Source organism: Labrus mixtus, chromosome 17 (assembly GCF_963584025.1).
Source record: "Labrus mixtus chromosome 17, fLabMix1.1, whole genome shotgun sequence".
In the NCBI taxonomy this organism is placed as follows: Eukaryota; Metazoa; Chordata; class Actinopteri; order Labriformes; family Labridae; genus Labrus; species Labrus mixtus.
Genome location: NC_083628.1, coordinates 13,309,286 through 13,328,032, shown reverse-complemented (window position 1 = coordinate 13,328,032; position 18,747 = coordinate 13,309,286). Strand labels below are relative to the sequence as shown.

The following is an 18,747-nucleotide window of genomic DNA, read 5'->3' as shown; positions in this document are numbered from 1 at the left end:
AACCTTCGAAATAAAACGAAAAATATAAAAAATAATATAAAAATAGGAGGTCACAGACATTAATATGCCTCTGCTCTGCGTCACAAAATGTGGGTTTGAGAGCTATGGAGTTTACAAAACTTGCGTTTGTTGAAGAAGTGTCACCAGTCAATGCGCACATGCACACTGGCCTTCCTGCAATGAGATGGGAAATGGCTCCCTCTGGTGGTTGCAGGTCACTCATAGGTTTGATAGGGTAGCTTAAGGTAAATACTTTTTTTCTCAGTTAGGTGCTTGTTTACAATTAAAATCAAATGTATATATATCAGAGTAGTTAGTCATTTCTGAAGATTAGCCTATGATCTTAAGAGGAAAAAAAGAAAATCAACTGAATTATTTATGGCCTGACTTGAATTGACTCTAAAGCCAAATTTTTAATGTCTGTATAAATTTGATGTTAATGCTTTGACCTGGAACAGGATAAATTGATGTGATGGATAAATGAGGGTTCTTATGTGGGGAGCTACAGTACAAACATAACTTAGTGAAAGAGTTTTAATTTCTTTATTGCTTCGTTCTGACTTGTTAGGTCAAAGTGAAAATATTCACGCTACTGATAACCATAACAAGCCAAGCTATGTATTTCACAAGCTACTTTCACACTTAGCCTTTAAGAACACCTGGTTCACAAATTCGCTGGAAAAAAGTAATCGTGCAACTCCATCAAAGTATACTGTACAGTAGGCCTATACAAGCCTCACATCACAGTGTACTGCATGTGTGTAAATGCTAGGGAACATATCCAAACAATAAAAATATGTCTGTACAGCCAGGATCATGTGCACCAAACCTTTCCCACAAGTATAGAAATGTAATCTGTTTAATCTTTGAGTTTTTTTTTTCATTTTATTTTACCTTCATTTAACCAGGAAAGGTCTGATTATGATTAAGAATTTCGTTTACAAGAGCGTCCTGGCCAAGACGGGCAACAGTTGAGTTTACTGGGTTACATAAAAGACTTAACACTTAATAAGTAGTAACAAGAGTAAAGGCAGTAAGGTTATAATTTCAAATTTCTTTAGGGTTTTCAATTATTAAATTCATAAAGGAAAAAACGACCCCCCTCAACTCTAACTGCACATTGTTTTATGAAATTACTGTTTTTAAACCTGTTTTTATAACTTCATGAAATGTCTTAAAACTCTGGCTTATTATACTAAATTATTATTTTAAATCCATGAACCATGCTGACTGTGATGTTGTCGAGGACTACAGGCGCTCTCCTGGTTTCCTGCTGTGCTTGAATGTTGTCTTGTTTGTCATAACGTTTTCTCTGTCTTGTTCTTGTGAAGCCAAAGACAATTTTCCACTTTGTAGACAAATAAAGTTCTATTCTATTCAAACAATACGGTTACAATGAGCCAGTGGCAATGACAATTTTGCCAAAATAGACTCCCTTATGGCAACAGCACTGATAATGTCAGAGGTATCTGCAAAGCTGGTTGAGGAAATGATGAAATTTTAAGATACATGTACACCTTTTGTAAATTCTCCTTGGCAGGAAAATGTGTCGCCTACTTGTTTGAATTGGAATGTTTTAACTGTTTGTTTAGGGATGGTGCAGATGTAAGGCTTGACCTGCACTGACTTCCAATTCACTAGCTGTACTACAGCCAAGTGGCATTAATGGTGTTTTATTTCAAATGGTAAAGAGACTAAATAATTCAAGTTCTTTGTCCTATTTGATGATAGCCTATCCTTTACTTGAGCATCTTCATTTTCTACTTCTAGATTTTACTTTACAATTAAAAGAAGAGTACATACGATATTATGCAATTGAAAGAATAGAACTTATCAGAAATCTAAAGTAATAAAAATAAGCTATATACCTCAAATAAAAATGCATATTAGCTACAGGCGTTTGTTTTTTTTCCATCAGTAGGCCTTGATGAAGAAACCACACCTGCGAGAAGCATACAATTAGGATATCTAATATAACATGTAAGTAGGCTATCCTTTTAAGATGAGAATTTAATTTTGACCTAGCCTAAATAAAAAAAACTTAAACTAAACAACAGAGCTACTGTTGTGGATTTTTCTGTTGGTAATGAAAGAGCTCAAGTCAAAGTCCCTTGTCTTTGTGTATATTTGTGTAAAGTTCTTTTGCAAAAGGGGTAATCAGTTACAAAAGTAACATCAGTCACAAGTGCATCAAAGATTCCCGGGGCAGTCCCGGTTGCAGAGCATATTTATACTTTCACACGGTGTAGGTATATTACATATACATGAGTGTGTAGTTATATTACATATACATGAGTGTGTAGGTATATTACATATACATGAGTGTGTAGGTATATTACATATACATGAGTGTGTAGGTATATTACATATACATGAGTGTGTAGTTATATTACATATACATGAGTGTGTAGTTATATTACATATACATGAGTGTGTAGGTATATTACATATACATGAGTGTGTAGTTATATTACATATACATGAGTGTGTAGGTATATTACATATACATGAGTGTGTAGTTATATTACATATACATGAGTGTGTAGTTATATTACATATACATGAGTGTGTAGGTATATTACATATACATGAGTGTGTAGGTATATTACATATACATGAGTGTGTAGTTATATTACATATACATGAGTGTGTAGTTATATTACATATACATGAGTGTGTAGTTATATTACATATACATGAGTGTGTAGGTATATTACATATACATGAGTGTGTAGTTATATTACATATACATGAGTGTGTAGTTATATTACATATACATGAGTGTGTAGGTATATTACATATACATGAGTGTGTAGGTATATTACATATACATGAGTGTGTAGGTATATTACATATACATGAGTGTGTAGGTATATTACATATACATGAGTGTGTAGGTATATTACATATACATGAGTGTGTAGGTATATTACATATACATGAGTGATACATCGTCATTGGTTTCAGCTTGCCCTAGTGACTACACCTTCTGCTAGTTTGCCTGGTGATTTATCTGTGCAAGCTTCTTTCTATAAGGTCCCTGGTTCGGAGGAACACCAACAGAAAGTCCTTTGTCAGGAGGGCACTGATTTAGGATCATGCTGTACCCAGATCCTGAAGAGAGTTCCTGTTGGAGAATACAGACCTAGGCCATACAGAGAAACAGTTTCTAATTGCTAAATGACGCACGAAGATCTCAATCTTTTAAGGTCAAACGAAGGCAACAGACAGATAGTATTTTCCCACTACGCTACATTACTGTTTTTTGCAGATTGAAATGTAGCCTTAAAAATGTAAATTTCAAAACTTCTTTTAAAACCATCAATACATTTTTTTTTCAAAAAATGGGTAATTTATATCTATCATTTATGGGGGAACATTATTATTACAGATACTACAAAAGCTCACATTGTTGAACTTGTCTATATAGGCCTACCTAAAAAAAAAAAAAAAAAAAAGAATGAATAGGTTGACAAATGTGTGGTAACACGGGAAATTGTTAACTCTAGCTTTGATTGACAGCATTCTGAGAAATCAAATGACTTGACTCATTTTAACGTTACTCCTCGTCCCTGCTTGAGCAGCCGGTTGCACTTGCAGCAGACTGTCATTACCCTGAATGTCAGTGTCGGCCGATAATTATTTATTACGGCACGGCTATTGTCAGATTTCCCTCTGCTTGTTACCGCACAGGAATGTTTTACTTCCTTGTACTGTAGTCTACGTGCAGTGTCACTGAGAGCACGAGCGTGTCCTCTCTAATGAACAAAGCCAATGAAACAGTTTGAAGTGTACATTTTAGTTTCATGATGTTTTGGACTTCAGGTTACTGGAACTCGTTGCTGTACTCTCGTTCTGATGAGTCATCAGAAAACGTGTAGCGTGACCGTGTGTTGACATGGTGTTGACAGAAGTGAGGTATCCCTCGATAGCAAGAGAGAGAGAGAAAGAAACGCCCGCCTCTATAAGACAGCGGCAGCACACACAGCACACACACTTCGGTGGAGTTAAAGGAAGGAGGAAACAACATATGAAAATACAGCCAGCGTTTGCATAACCTGCAGGTAAGAAAACTTCACTGATTGATATCCTATATAACAGTCCGGAGTGTAACTCTCACACCATTAACTCAAGTTATTGGAGGCTAATTGTTTGCCTAGAATTAACCTGTTACTAGGCTGCTTTAGATGATGCTACTTTTGAGGCGTTTTACTGTCTGCATTTATTTATGCATTTCTTTGTCATTTTTTTTATCCGTAAGACTTGTATTTATTTCTTATTGGATATGTTTATTTGATTTGAACTTACATGTGAAGCTGGAACAACAATACAGTGTGATAGGCTAGTAAACACGTTTACAACAAGCGTTGAATACACTTGAATATACTAACATTTTTAATCTATATAATATACTTAAATAATTCCTATGTGAGCGAGACTGTAGACTGTGCTTAATAATCAAAGACATCTAAACCAAACAGCATTCTGCACAACTCCATATTTAATTTCGATTTCAAGAGGAAATCAGCACAGAAAATAATGAACTCGCTATTTACTGAACTTTTCTCTTAGCAAAAAGCTTAAAAGTAAAATTGCCTTGCAGGTAGAGCTTGATTGGGACAGGATTACTGAAAGTGTGGAGAGAGTGTATTTAAGGCACCTTAGGCAAAACAATGCTCAGTCATGCATTGTTCTCACTAAATCTTTGCCTTAGAATATGTGACCAGACAACATTTTGTAAGTTTGTATGTGGCTGAGTAAATCGTGTTCTTTTTTTTTTTTTTTTTAAATGTGGGACTCTGGAATTCACATCTGGCTTTTCTTCAGCACAATGACTCATGTTACAGTTACAGCCCAAACTATTTCAACACATGTAAAAGTCCCTTTTGTTTCCGCTTCAGGTCTCAATGGACTGGGCTCTTCTTTTAGTTTTGCAAGTCATGTTTCAGCCATCACTAACAGGTATGAATCCTAATGTCTTTTTTTCATGTGTGTATAATAAAATCAACAGAAAATGCAAATACATACAAGTAAATCGTTCTATTTGTCATTGATATACAAGTCTATATATAACTGCTTGGTAACAATATCTACTCAGCATAATTTGATGTAAATATATTCTACCAAGTAAACATTTGATGACTATCTAGGAATTGATATAATCATGACGTTATCTTGTGTTTATTTCCGAGCAGTCTTGTTCACTGTGGAGGTAGAACAAAGTACGTATGACTCAGAGTTCGGAGGAGATGTTGTGCTGGGCTGCAGGTTTCAGCCTAATCTATCAACCCCTCTTGCTGACATAAAAGTGACCTGGCATCGGATCCACTCTGCCTCTACTCAACACGTATACTGGCTGGCTAACGGAAAGGAGCACTTAGAATCCCAGGATCCGGCCTATAAGGGCAGAGTGAAGCTTCTCAGGGAGGAGCTGAAGACTGGCTTGGCCAGGTTACAGGTAAATACTTGCAAGGACATGATCACATCACATTTACATAGAATTTCTGGTTGATAGGGTTTCTCCTATCAATTTTCCTGGAAGTGTTTGGCGAACTTGTTTAGGCTTTCCATCTCTTCATCTTTCTTTGGAATTTCCTGTGTGAGGGTAAATTTCCCCAGCGTGGTGTATGATGGATTATTAACTGTACTAACATGCAAAAGTTTACTGTCATATTTTTTCCATTTACAATCCGTGTTCACAATATTGTTTCAGGAAAATATTCACTTTCCAAAACAGACAGAAAACAACCCCTTTGCTTAGAGTAAAACAAAGTGTGAACCAAGAGATTAACCTAAGCATTACTATCATACATTAAAGTGCAGCTGGTCTTATATAGAACTAGACATTTGAGATACAGAATGGGGGATTATACAACACTGTCCTTGATTTGAATAATAAGGTCTCTACTCTCTCTTTTTTGTCTTCTTACAGATCTCCGGACTCAAGATCAGTGACTCTGGGACGTATAAGTGTTTGGTGCAGACATCTGAAGGAGCCGATTATAAACCGATAACTTTGTCAGTTAAAGGTAATAATCTGTCCCTAACAGTATGATGGTGAAAACTTTCAGGCACTTTGTTAAGAGAAGGGGGCTTGCTCATTTCTGGTCTCTACTCCTTTTTGTGAAAATGAAACCAAAACAAAAAGTTACTCAATTTTGTAAAAAAAAAGAAAAAAGTCTCTTGGATCTTCCCATTTTGCAAGATCCCTTTATCATAATTACAAAATCATTGCAAAAACCTGTCTGTTTCCATCATAATCTTCCTTTCTGATTCTTCCCTACAGCTACTTATAAAGCCATCACTAAAGACATCCAGAAGGTTGCAGAGGGGGATGGGGTGCTGCTCACCTGCCAGTCTAAGGGATATCCTGAGTCCTCTGTTATGTGGCAGGATGGAAACATGCAGAGACTCTATGCCAATACAACAACTGTCTCAACAGCAGACCAGCGCTTTAAAGTCACCAGTCAAATTCATGTCCAACCATCAGACCAAAACAACTACACATGTAGCTTTGTAAAGGACGCCTCCTCTGCAACGTTTTTGATTCCAGGTAAATGTGAATGTTTTTTGACAAGACAAAATTAAATGGGCATGAAGATGTAATCACAGCGATTTTAGATGCTGACAGTGTCAAATTTTGCAATTTCTTCTCAGCACGTTGACTTAAAATAAAAAAGTTAAAGAATCCAATAACAAGCGAACATGGTGAAGACGTGGGTATTGTCGTCTAAAAACAGAAAATATAAGGTCATCACACTGTGTAGTCATCTCCACCTACTATGGTTTCCTGTTATGTCTCTTTTTGATTGAGATATCTTCTCTCAAACCACATGTGGTTACTAACAAAGAGGGCGTTTGTCACATAGGAGCGTTTCAGCTCTTGCCAACAAATGATTCCAGAGTACCAAGGTGTTAGCCTGCAGTTCAGGGGAGCTGTAGGTGGTGTTTGTTGTGGTTAAGCTTTAAAGCAGCGTTTAGGAGAACTTTTACGTCATCCCTTTTCATCATGTGGAAACAAGGCTTCCTTGGTATATGTATGTAGGTGGCTCAACTTTCCACTTACATGTGTGCAAAAAATGTTCCATATTCTCTCTGACTTTATGAGCAAAACATGGCAAAGTATTGTAATGCTTATGAGGTGTGACAGTTCAGCAGATGTCAAGAGATAAAAAACAGGATGTCTCAAAGAGTTTAAAAAAACATTGACAGTAAATGCAGCAACAAAAAAGTTGTTAAGCCTAGTTAGCTTTTAGGAAACCAATAAGCAGTAATTTTAATAGCTGTGCTGTTGTAAAAATCTTTAACACTAAGGGGAAGTTTTTAGCATTCTTTGGTTTATTTGGTTATTTCCATTGTGGTCAAACATTTAAAGCATGGGTATTACTCCCATTGAGCCAACACTTGACATGGTTTGATACTCCGGCTATAAACACTTATCCTTCTTTTTATTACAGATGAAATGCCTGTTCTTCATGAAGAGAACAACGCTCTCATCATTATAATGTGCATTGTAGTAACCATGGTTGGCATAACGGTTGCAGTTCTCATGTACCAACGTCACAAAGGTAACTATTTGCTCAACTGCTCAATAATCCTTTTTCTTTTTTCGCTGAATTCTTTCCATTTTCAGCCATTGAGAAATTTGCCTACAACAACCACAGCATTACACATAATTCAGTTTTAAATTTCAGACATTTAACTAACATTTAATGTAAATGTTAAAGATACGGTATGAAATGTATATTACAAACATTTTTGTTATGTACAGTATATATTGTGATGTTCTTTAAGCCCAGACTCCAGTCAGTGAATTCATTTCTCTAAAATAAATGAGAAAAAATGAGATGCAGAGAGACAGTGCACAACAGGCTTTGAGGTTACTGTTGTGTTGCAGATGTTCAGGATCAGCACTGACATGTATATAAACCCCGTCATATTATAAAGGCAGTGATCTTTACAAACGGCATACACAACATGTTGTTGAATCCCTGAAGTTCATGTCTTCCAATTTTATTTTATTTTTTTAGACTAATCTGGTCAATGTTGCTGTTTTGCGCCTCTAACAAATCCAGTAGATCCTTTTATTCAGCCTGTATCCTTCACAAGCTAATGCTAACAAGCTAGTCACACAAGAAGGCAAATGAAAGTATTTCTTTATGGGTAGAAATGGCATTGATAAAATGTGCTACTGTCCCCAATGTTGACTTGTAGAATCGTCCTGCACCACAGTGGCTGTAAGCAGTCATTTTTGGGGAGTTTTTGGTCTTGACATTATTACAGTTAATGACAGTGCAGTTAGGCGATGTCACTGAAGGGCTGGACTTCCCATCAGGATGTGCACAGATACAGGCAGGAAATAAAAGGGGATAATCCACTTTATTGTGGAGCATTCATTATAGGAATTTAAACTGACGTATTTATTTACTTTCATTATCCATCCAACAGAAGTCACCACAATAGTGCTGCTTTTTAGGACAGAACTTCTTGAAAGAACAAACTCAACTTTAATCGACCAACTAAAACTGAACTTTTATCACAAGCCCCATTTCAGATCGGATAGAGTCAGCTCTAAGCCACAGCAATTTAGCAGTCTACATTTTTTGGGACAAATTGGCAGAAAAATGTCAGGCACATGAGTAATAAAAACGGTGTGTCATTTGAGCTGTAAACCTGTCATAGGACATGTGACACATGTTGAATCACGTCATTTTGAAGTAAAAGAGGAAGTGCTCGGGAAATGATATAGAATGTAAGTGTCTGATTTGGTGCCGTAATGTTGTCTGTTTTGCTGAGAGGGAATCTTTTGTGGGCATGTGACTAATGTTTTCATGGGAGCATGACTTAGCTTTTAGGGACCTGAGGGATGTCACAACAGGTTTGGAAACACCAAGTGTTGTCTTGGTTCTTTCACAGGGGAATTTGAGTTTTTTTGTTAAGGCATGAAAGATTCTCAGTATAAAAAAACACCTCCATCATATCAGCAGCAAGCCAACAACACGTTTCTTGAGCTTTGATTGTGTCAAAATGAAGAAGAAGAAGTCGGACTTAAGTTACAGATCCGGAAAAAACATCATGGGTTACTTTTTTAAAGTTGGCATGAGACAACAATTTCAAAGCAGTTCTAACGAAACATAATGTCTCAATTCTAAGAGTGCAGGGCCAAAAAGATTAGATTTTTGATTTTTTAACCCTACCAATCACTTGTACTCAGTTTTCTTTTAGAAACATTTTTGTTCTCAGATCTTCACACAAAGTTTTTACAAACTCAACGAAGATCTGATTTTTAAGAGGAGAATGTTATAAATAAAATAAAAATGAATAAATAAGGATAACGCAAAATCCAATGAATAGAATTAAAGCCAAAACATTCAATGCAATATATCACCATCCACCTATAGAAAGCTTACCTTATGATTTTAAAAGAAATACAAGAATGGCTCTTTTTTAAACAGTGTCAACCAAAAAGTCTACCCTGAATTGAATAAAGAAGTACTTAACCAACATGATTAATAGCATGTTCTTCTCTCCACAGGGTGCAGAAATAGCAGCACCAGGAACCCTTTGGTTAATGGAGCATGCAGGACAGTTTCAACTGCTTTTTGTAAGTCTAAACAAATCCAAAAGATTTACTTCAAATAAGTACATCACCCCTGTATGCACTTCATTTATACTCCCATTGAAAGTAATAGATATAGTCTGGTCACAGTATAAAACTAAATCCACAGCCATGACTAAAGATGTTACAACAGCAACTCACTGCAGAAGCATTATAGTGACGTGTGGAAGGCTCTACACATACTGTATGTGTATATGTACTTTTGTCTCCAAGCACAGAGTAGTGACTGTCCTGATATGTGCAACATAAACAGTCAACTGTGAGAGCAAACAAAATCTGCTACAAAAATGGTCACTGTTAATAATGCATTAATGAATCTGTGAATAAATGATGCTTGTTTTCATACATAGAAAGTCTTCTCTCTACACTGAGTTAACTTTGTGTTCCGATGTAGTCATAAAACTGTTATTTAAAAAAATAATTGTGTGTCTAAACTGTAAGAAAGGCTCACACAGTATGCACACCAGAGGTTGTGATGCAGTTGACCAATGTGCTTTAACCAGTTAACAATCATCATATGACCTCTGACAAAATGCTTTTCAGTAAAGAGAGGCCTGCAGTTAAAGGTTAAAATAAAGTTAAAGTTTTTTATTGGATTACTTAGTTTCAAACTGAGGTGTGTGGGTGATTTAATTGCTTACAAACGTGCTTTTTTTTTTTTTTAACCAGGCCTGCAAATAGAAAAAGAAAACGAGGAGGAGATAACTATGTTTAATGAAGGTAAGAGAGTCTAACATGTACTGCTTGTATGATTTCTAATTGTCATTTCATAGATGAGATGAGATAGATAAGAAGGGCCTGTTTTCATTTTTAATCTGCCAATAATTGTGAGGTGTGTTCAAAAGCCTTGTTTGTCAAACCAACAGTCTTATGATCCAAATACGTACAGAATACTGATAATTACATTTATGGAAAAGAAACAAATGTTTACTACTAGCTGCTTTAGTTGGCGTGTATTCGTTTTTTTTTTTTTAGCTTGAAAACGTATTTTATTGATGAATTTTAAGTTGTCTTTTAATTATTTTAAAGACCCAGCGGTCAATCAACTGATCGTTTCAGCGCTTGACATGATTATATATCCTTTATTTTGCAGAGTCTGTGAAGGAAAACCTGATAGTTTTAGGAGATATATTAATGTGTTGTTTGTTAAAAAGATAGTGTGAAATATGTCCAGAGTTGTTTAGTAACAAAATTTCAGGAAATTCACTTTTACTGAGTTGTTTTTATTTGTGACAGCACTAGACTACTGAACTACATAACTCTAGATTTTCATAATATCAATGTGCACACTCTGTGCCTCTACTACGCTACCAAGGATTTCTTTTACATTATGTAGACGATGATGACACAGATTGATTGATTGATGTGGATATGAACACACTCATCTCCTTTGTGCTTTGCAGGCAGTACGGAGGAAAAACTGGGGGCGTTTTTGAAAGCCCATTACTCAGAGCTCTCCTTCACTGAAATGCCAAGACAGTACTGGGAGGCTTTCGGTGTGGAGGTGCTTCCTCAAAGGCTGCAAAACAAGTGAGTCACACATTTTTTTTATTGGACCCTCTTTCTCTTTTACGCACTTCACACACATTTTTATTAAAATGATTGAGGCTATACATTTCAGCTCTGTCTGGATGGCTTGACATTTTCAACAGTGTAAATTTGCTGCAGTCAGAGTTCACCAAAGTCAATCCTGCAGCTCGCTAGCACATAAAAAGAAGCAGCTTCATTGAATTGAATTGATATTGTGGCATTTTGTTGCCTATTCTGACATGGCTGGGAATTAAGAATTGAAACTTTACGTGTCAGTCAATCTAGCTGTATCAAAGGAAGTCTAAGTTTTTATATTTGTGTTGTAATATTCAGGGCTTTGTATTAAGACTCATTTTGCTCCTTGCTCTTTTTGTTCTGTCAGTGAGGGTCAGCCTGTGAACCTTCAAGCTTTACTCCCAGAAGCTGGAGAGACTCTCCTTCTCGAGGGACCGCCCCGGAGCGGGAAGACGACTTTAGCACACATCCTGGTCTCCTCTTGGACTGAAGGACCCAAACATGCCTTCCCTGACCTCCTTGACCTCAGTGCTGTTGGACTTCTCCTTTATATAGACTGCAGCGGAGTGAAGGGGGACTTGCATCAGGAAATAACCTCGCAACTCTCTCTCACTGAGAAGACAACAACAGAAGACAAGCTGAGGACTTTGTTGAGCCGTTCCAGCGAGGCTCTGCTGCTGTTGGACGGATACACAGAAGGGAACCAGAGTTTTGATGAGACCTTGAGGACGTTTCTGAGAGAAAGAGGAGGGTGTAGGGTGCTGGTCACGACCTGCGTGGGACACTGTGACACGCTCAGGGAAATAGTGGGGACAGGACGGGTGTTGGAGCTCCAAAATGAAAATGTTTAGCACCGAATTCACAAGGAGAAAAATACATTTCAGGCAAACATGATGTAGACACTTTTGTACATATTTTCTTTTACTGTGGGGCCAGATTGTTTAGATGCCCAAATATACTAGTTGTATCAATATATGAGACATGCACAATAAATGTTGCTTTTCTATTCTCTACTGAACAGCTGTGACATTTTTTTAAAGAGAGAACATCTTTTCTCACATTACATACTGTAAGGTTGAAGAATCTTGTAGGTATAATCTCTGATCATCCTCATCATCCTTTTTCATTCAACTAAAAGAGTCGTTACACATTAGAAACATTTCTTACACAGATCTGATAGTTGGAATGTTTTACAAGTGATTGCAGTTGTTTCTGTTTCTGTTTTGTGTCAGTCTGAGAGAAAAAGAAAGTTCCTCATCAGGTCCATTCTCTAGATTGTGAGTGAATCGGGTTGCTGTGACTGAAAAAGAGAACTGACTCTGTGGATATTCCTGGCAAGATGACCGACTCATTCCAGTAACCTGATTAAAAAGGACATTTTTTTCTTTGTTAACAAGTAATTGTAGAATGGAACATTTCATGAGAAAGCTTTTCAGTCAGTCAGCATGTTTGAATCATGATTTAGTCATTTCCGTCTGCATTAAGGGTTTTATTTACATTCAGAGCTGAGAGGTGACGTTAACTTATGTTACCCGCACAGGGGAGCATGGCATGTCTGACTGGTTACGAGCCACGAGCATCAAATGTGTTGCTCTTCAAAGTTACCAAGAATGTGCTGATAGAGCAGAGAAAAACTGTCTCTTCTTATAATGCACTCACTGGGACTTCCTGGTTGAATAAAAGTTCAAATTAAAACAAAATAAAATGGCAGGGGCTTGAAAGGGAACACTTTAGTCAGGAAACTTTTTCAGTGTTCAGAAGAGCTTTGTTTTGTGGCCAGCAGCAACTTGATTCACTCATTTTCTGATATTCAAGCAGTGATAAACCCACTGAACACGTTGTGTCTGGCACTAAACGGCCAATGAACCTAACCAGCCCAACTTTGCATGCACCCTATTGGCTGAAATAGGGGATGTATTCTTGATGACCCTGATGAAAGCCACAAGCCAAAATGCGTCGGTCAATTTGTTAATAAAGTTGTGGTTTCTTAATCTTCGTACTACAAGGGTTGTTGCTGGAGCTTTTTGACCTCTTCAAGCCTTTCACTCTTCATGCACCGTGGTAGTTGGTGAAGTTGTGCCAGAAAATCCTCTGCTTCTTTGGCACCAAACAGCAGATAGACAAATTGGGTGTAATTTACAATTTCACTTGGTGGAGACCAAAAACAGAGCTAAAAATGAAAACAAAAACAAACAAACAGAACATGAACACCAAATGGATGTCAGTGGTGCTCTATGTCTAGTTGATGTTTGTAAAGGTAAGTGTTAGCTGACAAAAACTTTATCTGGTGAGGAAAGGTCAATGTTGTGTTTATAGGTTCTTCCACTGTCCTTTTATTTGAGGATGATGCTGCAGATGTTCAAACACCTCATACTCCTTTTATATTCATATGTGTAGGAGCTTCAGCTACAATATGCTTTGAAAATCTGGCCATCAAACTTGAAAATTGTATGGGAAAAACAAACAAACAAACAAAATCCTACTACAAAGTAAACAAAGAAAGGGTAAGGTGACTACCATTTTCTATACCGCTTTTTACTGCAGGGGGGCTGGAGCCAATCTGAGCTGTCATCGAGAGGCTGGGTACACCCTGGACTGTTTGCCAGTCAACCACAGAGCTGACATATAGAGACAGACAACCAGCCACACTCACATTCACACCTATGGCCAATTTTATAGTCACTAATCAACCTTAAGAGCATTTCTTTGGACTGTGTGAGGAAGTCGGAGTACCCGGAGTGAAATCACACAGAAATCACACAGAAATCACACAGAAGACAAAACTCTACACAGTTCTGTCTGACAGGGATTCTTACCAGGAACTTCCTCGCTTCTGACTAAAAGAGACTAAAAGATTGTGACAACTTGCCTTTAAAAGAAAACTAAAACATTGGCTAAATACAAACCAGACATATAGCTAACATCTGCATTCTCCTCTGAATGGACAAGTTTGTAATGTCACAAACTTGTCCAATTTTGGTGGGAAAATGTGAACTCCAGGCGTCTTGTGGACCATTCTTTGAGTTGTTCTTTAATTGTAATATTTGTTTTATGTTTCTTGTAAGAGCCTGCATGAGGACAACAAATGAAATTAAGCTATTGTGCTAATTCAATAAATAAATAAGGTAATAAATAGGTCAGAAATTCAATCAGAAATAAAATAAATGTACTCTTACGTATTGATATGAGGTCTTTTATAGTATATTAGCTATTAAAAGTAACATTGCAGCAGCATTCAACAAGGAATGGCTGTGAGAAAACAAACAAAAACACTAGAATTGAAAAAAAACCTCATATATAAAGACATTTCCACTTGTGGGATTAATAAACAATCTTCTTTTATATTACTTCTTCTTGCTCACACTGTGTGTTTAGTGTCAAAAGGGATTGATTTGCATTCAACAGCTGTTGCTTTATTGACAACTTCCCTGTCTTAAATCTTCAACAGTAGCACTGACTGAGCATGCTTTCTGCTTTGCTTAGCCAGGCTTAGAAAGTATCTGACTACATCTGTTAATCTGCCATCTCAGCTGTGATTAAATCAACCGTGTCCTCCTGATTGGTCCTGTAAACTCAGCGTCCTTTTTATAGGCACACAGTCACTTTAAGAAGACTGTCTGTCAGCATTTACATGAGAAAAGGAACTGTATGAGATTAGTTCATTTAGGCCAAATGACTCTGAACTGTGGATCGGATTATGGTGAGAATTTCGAGTCATGGGGATTACCAAATGTGTTGTGCGATCTTGGAAAATATGGTTTTCTGAAATATACACACTGAGGACTATGAAGCAAGAAGCAACTGCATGACGTTCACATTCTCTATGTTTACTCTTTAAAACCCTTTAAGAATTTGTTTTTTCACGATACACTTTTGAAGGATTTTTTTTCTCTGTCAGTGAAAATGAACCTCCTTTTTTCATCAACCTGTTCAATCTATAGGACGGTACTGTTCATTTTTAAAAAGGTTCATTTTGGCTTTAGTACAAACACAATCTACACTTTAAAAGTAGAAATGACTTAAACATGTATACCTCTTAAACACATTTGTATTCTTTGAACGAATAACTTTAAAAGGCAGGGTCTGATTGATTTGGTCATATTCTTTAATTAATAGCTAATCTTATTTAAGAATCTATAAAACCACTATTTCAGGTATTACAGATGGTTCATGGCGTAGTTACCTCACCTGCCTGCATTACTGTATAGTATCACTAGGTGGCACCATACTCCTTCCCATGCAGCCTGAGTGTGAGCGCCAGAGGTTTCTGATGTTGACTTCAAATGAATCCATGAAATGATGTTCACCCAGGTGGGAAATTGCAGAACACAAGGGTCACAGAGATAAAAAAACGATAGAAAGTAAAACACATGAAAACGTTTTTTTTTCCACTCGCTTTTTCCACTTTGAATAAAAAAAAAGTATTTCACCTGATGAACTGATTTAGTGATTCTAAACATTTATTTACATTCACTGTCTATTCTTTATCTGATATAAAGGTCTACAATGTCTGTTTTAGTGTTACTTATTGTATTTCATCTCTAATATTGTAAAGCTCTGTGGTTGGGATCACAGTGAGTTTTTCCTCATAAAGTCTGACGTAAGACTTTAATACTCACAGTAGAAATAGATGAATCTACTGTATGTTTGCTCGAGGGATTCAAAAAAATTATTTGCTTCTCATTTTGGCTGTAAATAAATTTGAGTTTGTCTGAAAAGGGTTTTCTTTGTAGATTAAAAATGTTTTCTATTTTGATTTCGTGCCTAAAATACAGCTAGGCTATAGCTAAATATCCTCTAGCATCTGTTCAATCTAAGAAAAATGTATCTCCATGAAACTTAACTCTTCAACAAAGCTGATGCTACCCCCTTCAACACAAACATACACACACACGCTTGCACATACACACACACATAGCACTCAAAATGAGAGTTAACCCCATCAAAAAGGATGCCCTCCTACATGCGCAGCCCCCATTTCCTCCTCCAACCTCAACCCTCCAGACCAAAGCAGCAGTTTCATCATTTGGTAATTAATATTCTGGGGAAGAGGAAGAGCATCAGGAAACAATTATGCAATAATGTATGGATGTAAATGTGCACACAAAAAACACACACATGAACAAGCGCGTATATATCACCATGATCGACTCTTTCTCTCTTACAAGATCAGGTTTCTTAAATTCATGCAAAACAACAAGAGTGGCCATGCACTGCAAAGAGGGTGATATCTTACATTTGAGATATTTAAAGTCCCGGCTTATATAAAACTGTCTGGTTATGAGTTCTCACTACATTATAACTATAGAGTATTTCACTAATTGGATAATGTTACAACATCTGCTCCTCCTGCAGACAGAAACAAACAGTTGTTCTGATACTACCAGTATTTGAACTTTTCTTGAGAGTGCATAAATTGCAGCAAACCACAACCATAGTTTATCAAACTTGGAAAAATCAACTTCTTTCACCACAATTTCTTTTTAACTCCTGAAAAACAGCAGCCTACTTAGCAAGTTTGATGGTTTTTATGACCTTAGATTTAGTACAGCTACCAGCGGCAACTAAACTGTAAAGAGCTGCATGCAGAGATGAACGGATTTGAAGTCATTTTTCATTTGATAACAGCCAAAAAAAAAAGTCTGTAGTGGACAATCAAGGTTAGTCTAAGCTAGCAAAATGTCGGCAACATTGTTCACAAGAAAAATAACACTGCATACAGCATGAATATTTTCATACCACTGCAATTCAACTTGACTCTCAGTGTGGTGGATTCAGGTATCAGAAATTTGTATCAGAAAGAAAATTGGAACTTGAAAACCTCCAGTTTTGAAAGCATGTGTACCTGACCTGCAGCATGAAAAAGAAGAAGAAGAAAATGTTTCAAACAAATGGTCTTTGGCAGGTACACTATACACTATCACCTGACAAAGAACGTTTGGTCAAAGCATTGTGATTATTGAACTTTTTATTGCATTGAGTAAATGTGTGGGCTCGTCTTTTTACATTTCTCTGCTCCTACCTGGTGTTCGTATAACTACCCTCCTTCAACGTGTACTAGACCTGCAAATAGAAATGTTTTGTTTTATTTACATTATCATGCCCCTTTGAACATCGGGACATTTCATAAAAAAATATACCTACAGCATGACTGCTTTGTCATTTGACACAGTAAAACAAAAGATATTCACAGACCACACATGTTTAATGTTACAAGAAACGTGAAAGGACATGATACAGATACACAGTTTGCTAACTATGATCTGACAACTTGCACTGAAACTGAAGGGTCACTGGAGACAAATTCAGGTTCTAAAACTTTTTGTGAAGACCTTCAAAATGCCATGAAAATGCATACATCTTCCTTTCCTGGCCTGTTTGCTTTAGTTAATTCTAATACAGTAGAAAGTTGGTGCATTAATGCATTTCTGTTGGAGTACATTTTTCTGTGCTACAACTGAACAGTTCGATGGATTTCAAGGTGGTTTTGTGGTTAGATTCCAAATGCCAATAAATCTCAGTAAAGCATTATATCCCATTTAAATGACTTTTCTCTCATACGACCAAACTACAGAGCCTGAATGAAAATGAAAACATTAATTCCATAAACCAGAGTGTTACAGTACTACATTTTTCTAAATTTGGTTGATCTCTTCTTTACTTTTTGCACAGTTACAGAAAGCACATGGCACATGTGTGCTAGACAATTTGTTGATTTAAGCCAAAAGGATGGCACACTTAGGTTGTGTCTAACACACATCTACAGTGTGTATCCATGTATTCTCTGCGGGCTCTTACCCAGTCTGTCTGGTAATTGGGATCAGATGAGTGGCAGCAAAAGCGAGGCGACCTAGGCTCTCCGGGACCCGCTCTAACCTGGAAGCATTTATTTTATAGAAAAGATGTTTAGTTAAAGTGCGGCGCAGCAGCCTGCAGCCCAGCCCCTCTAATGACACTCCAGCTCTCCATGCCCGGGCCTGGAGACAGAGTAGTGTGATGGATATGACTGGTGAAACAGGGACACACACACACACACATTAACTAACATGCTGCCATCAGCGAGCACCGTGATGGATATAACTGGTGAAAGCTCTGAACACCGTTTCCTGAGTCCTTCACTTCCTTCCTCCCAGGCCTCGCTCGGCCGAGCTGAGCTGGGTTTCACTCGACTTGGGCCGGATTGGATTGCAGATTAACTGGCTTCCTGTCCAATCCGTTGGCTGCGTTCATCTGCTTTCTTAACAGTCACTTTTATTTATGAGTAAGCAGTGACGTTATTGAGGATGAATGAGTGTCTTCAGGATGGATGAGATCCTGGAGGCTGGGGGGTCAGGAGGGGTAGCTATAGTTGAATGAATTAGAATGTTTTTTTGTTTTTTTTGTATGATGTCTATGAAGTAACCTTAAAGAAGTGTATTTCCAGCTGTGCATTCAAACATTCTTTTACTTTGTGCTGGATTATTTTCCTTCAGAACTACAGCACAAAGGCTTTGAATTTTCTTAATGTTTTTATTGCACGGCAATTATCTCAAAATCAGCAAGTAATGTCTGTCTGCAATACAGCCTCTAAGATTATATTTAAG

General features: G+C 37.1%; 1 protein-coding gene and 1 long non-coding RNA gene across 3 annotated transcripts; both read left to right on the top strand.

Moving 5' to 3' along the window:
- The first annotated feature begins 2,142 nt into the window (after positions 1 to 2,142).
- LOC132992565 (uncharacterized) lies at positions 2,143 to 3,137 on the top strand. The gene is made up of 3 exons (XR_009676348.1): positions 2,143 to 2,249; positions 2,871 to 3,004; positions 3,052 to 3,137. It is a non-coding gene; the product is annotated as an uncharacterized LOC132992565 (long non-coding RNA).
- Positions 3,138 to 3,946: 809 nt separating this feature from the next.
- Positions 3,947 to 12,175, top strand: LOC132992023 (programmed cell death 1 ligand 1-like). Of its 2 annotated transcripts, XM_061061104.1 has the most exons (10): positions 3,947 to 4,064; positions 4,902 to 4,962; positions 5,196 to 5,458; positions 5,933 to 6,029; positions 6,287 to 6,553; positions 7,458 to 7,568; positions 9,536 to 9,604; positions 10,289 to 10,339; positions 11,023 to 11,149; positions 11,532 to 12,175. In XM_061061104.1, the coding sequence occupies exons 2-10, from the start codon at positions 4,908 to 4,910 to the stop codon at positions 12,013 to 12,015; spliced, it is 1,524 nt and encodes a 507-aa protein (XP_060917087.1). In that variant the 5' UTR covers positions 3,947 to 4,064; positions 4,902 to 4,907; the 3' UTR covers positions 12,016 to 12,175. The 2 variants fall into 2 exon arrangements, with proteins under 2 accessions (XP_060917087.1, XP_060917088.1); XM_061061105.1 differs by lacking the exon at positions 9,536 to 9,604.
- Positions 12,176 to 18,747: the final 6,572 nt, after the last annotated feature.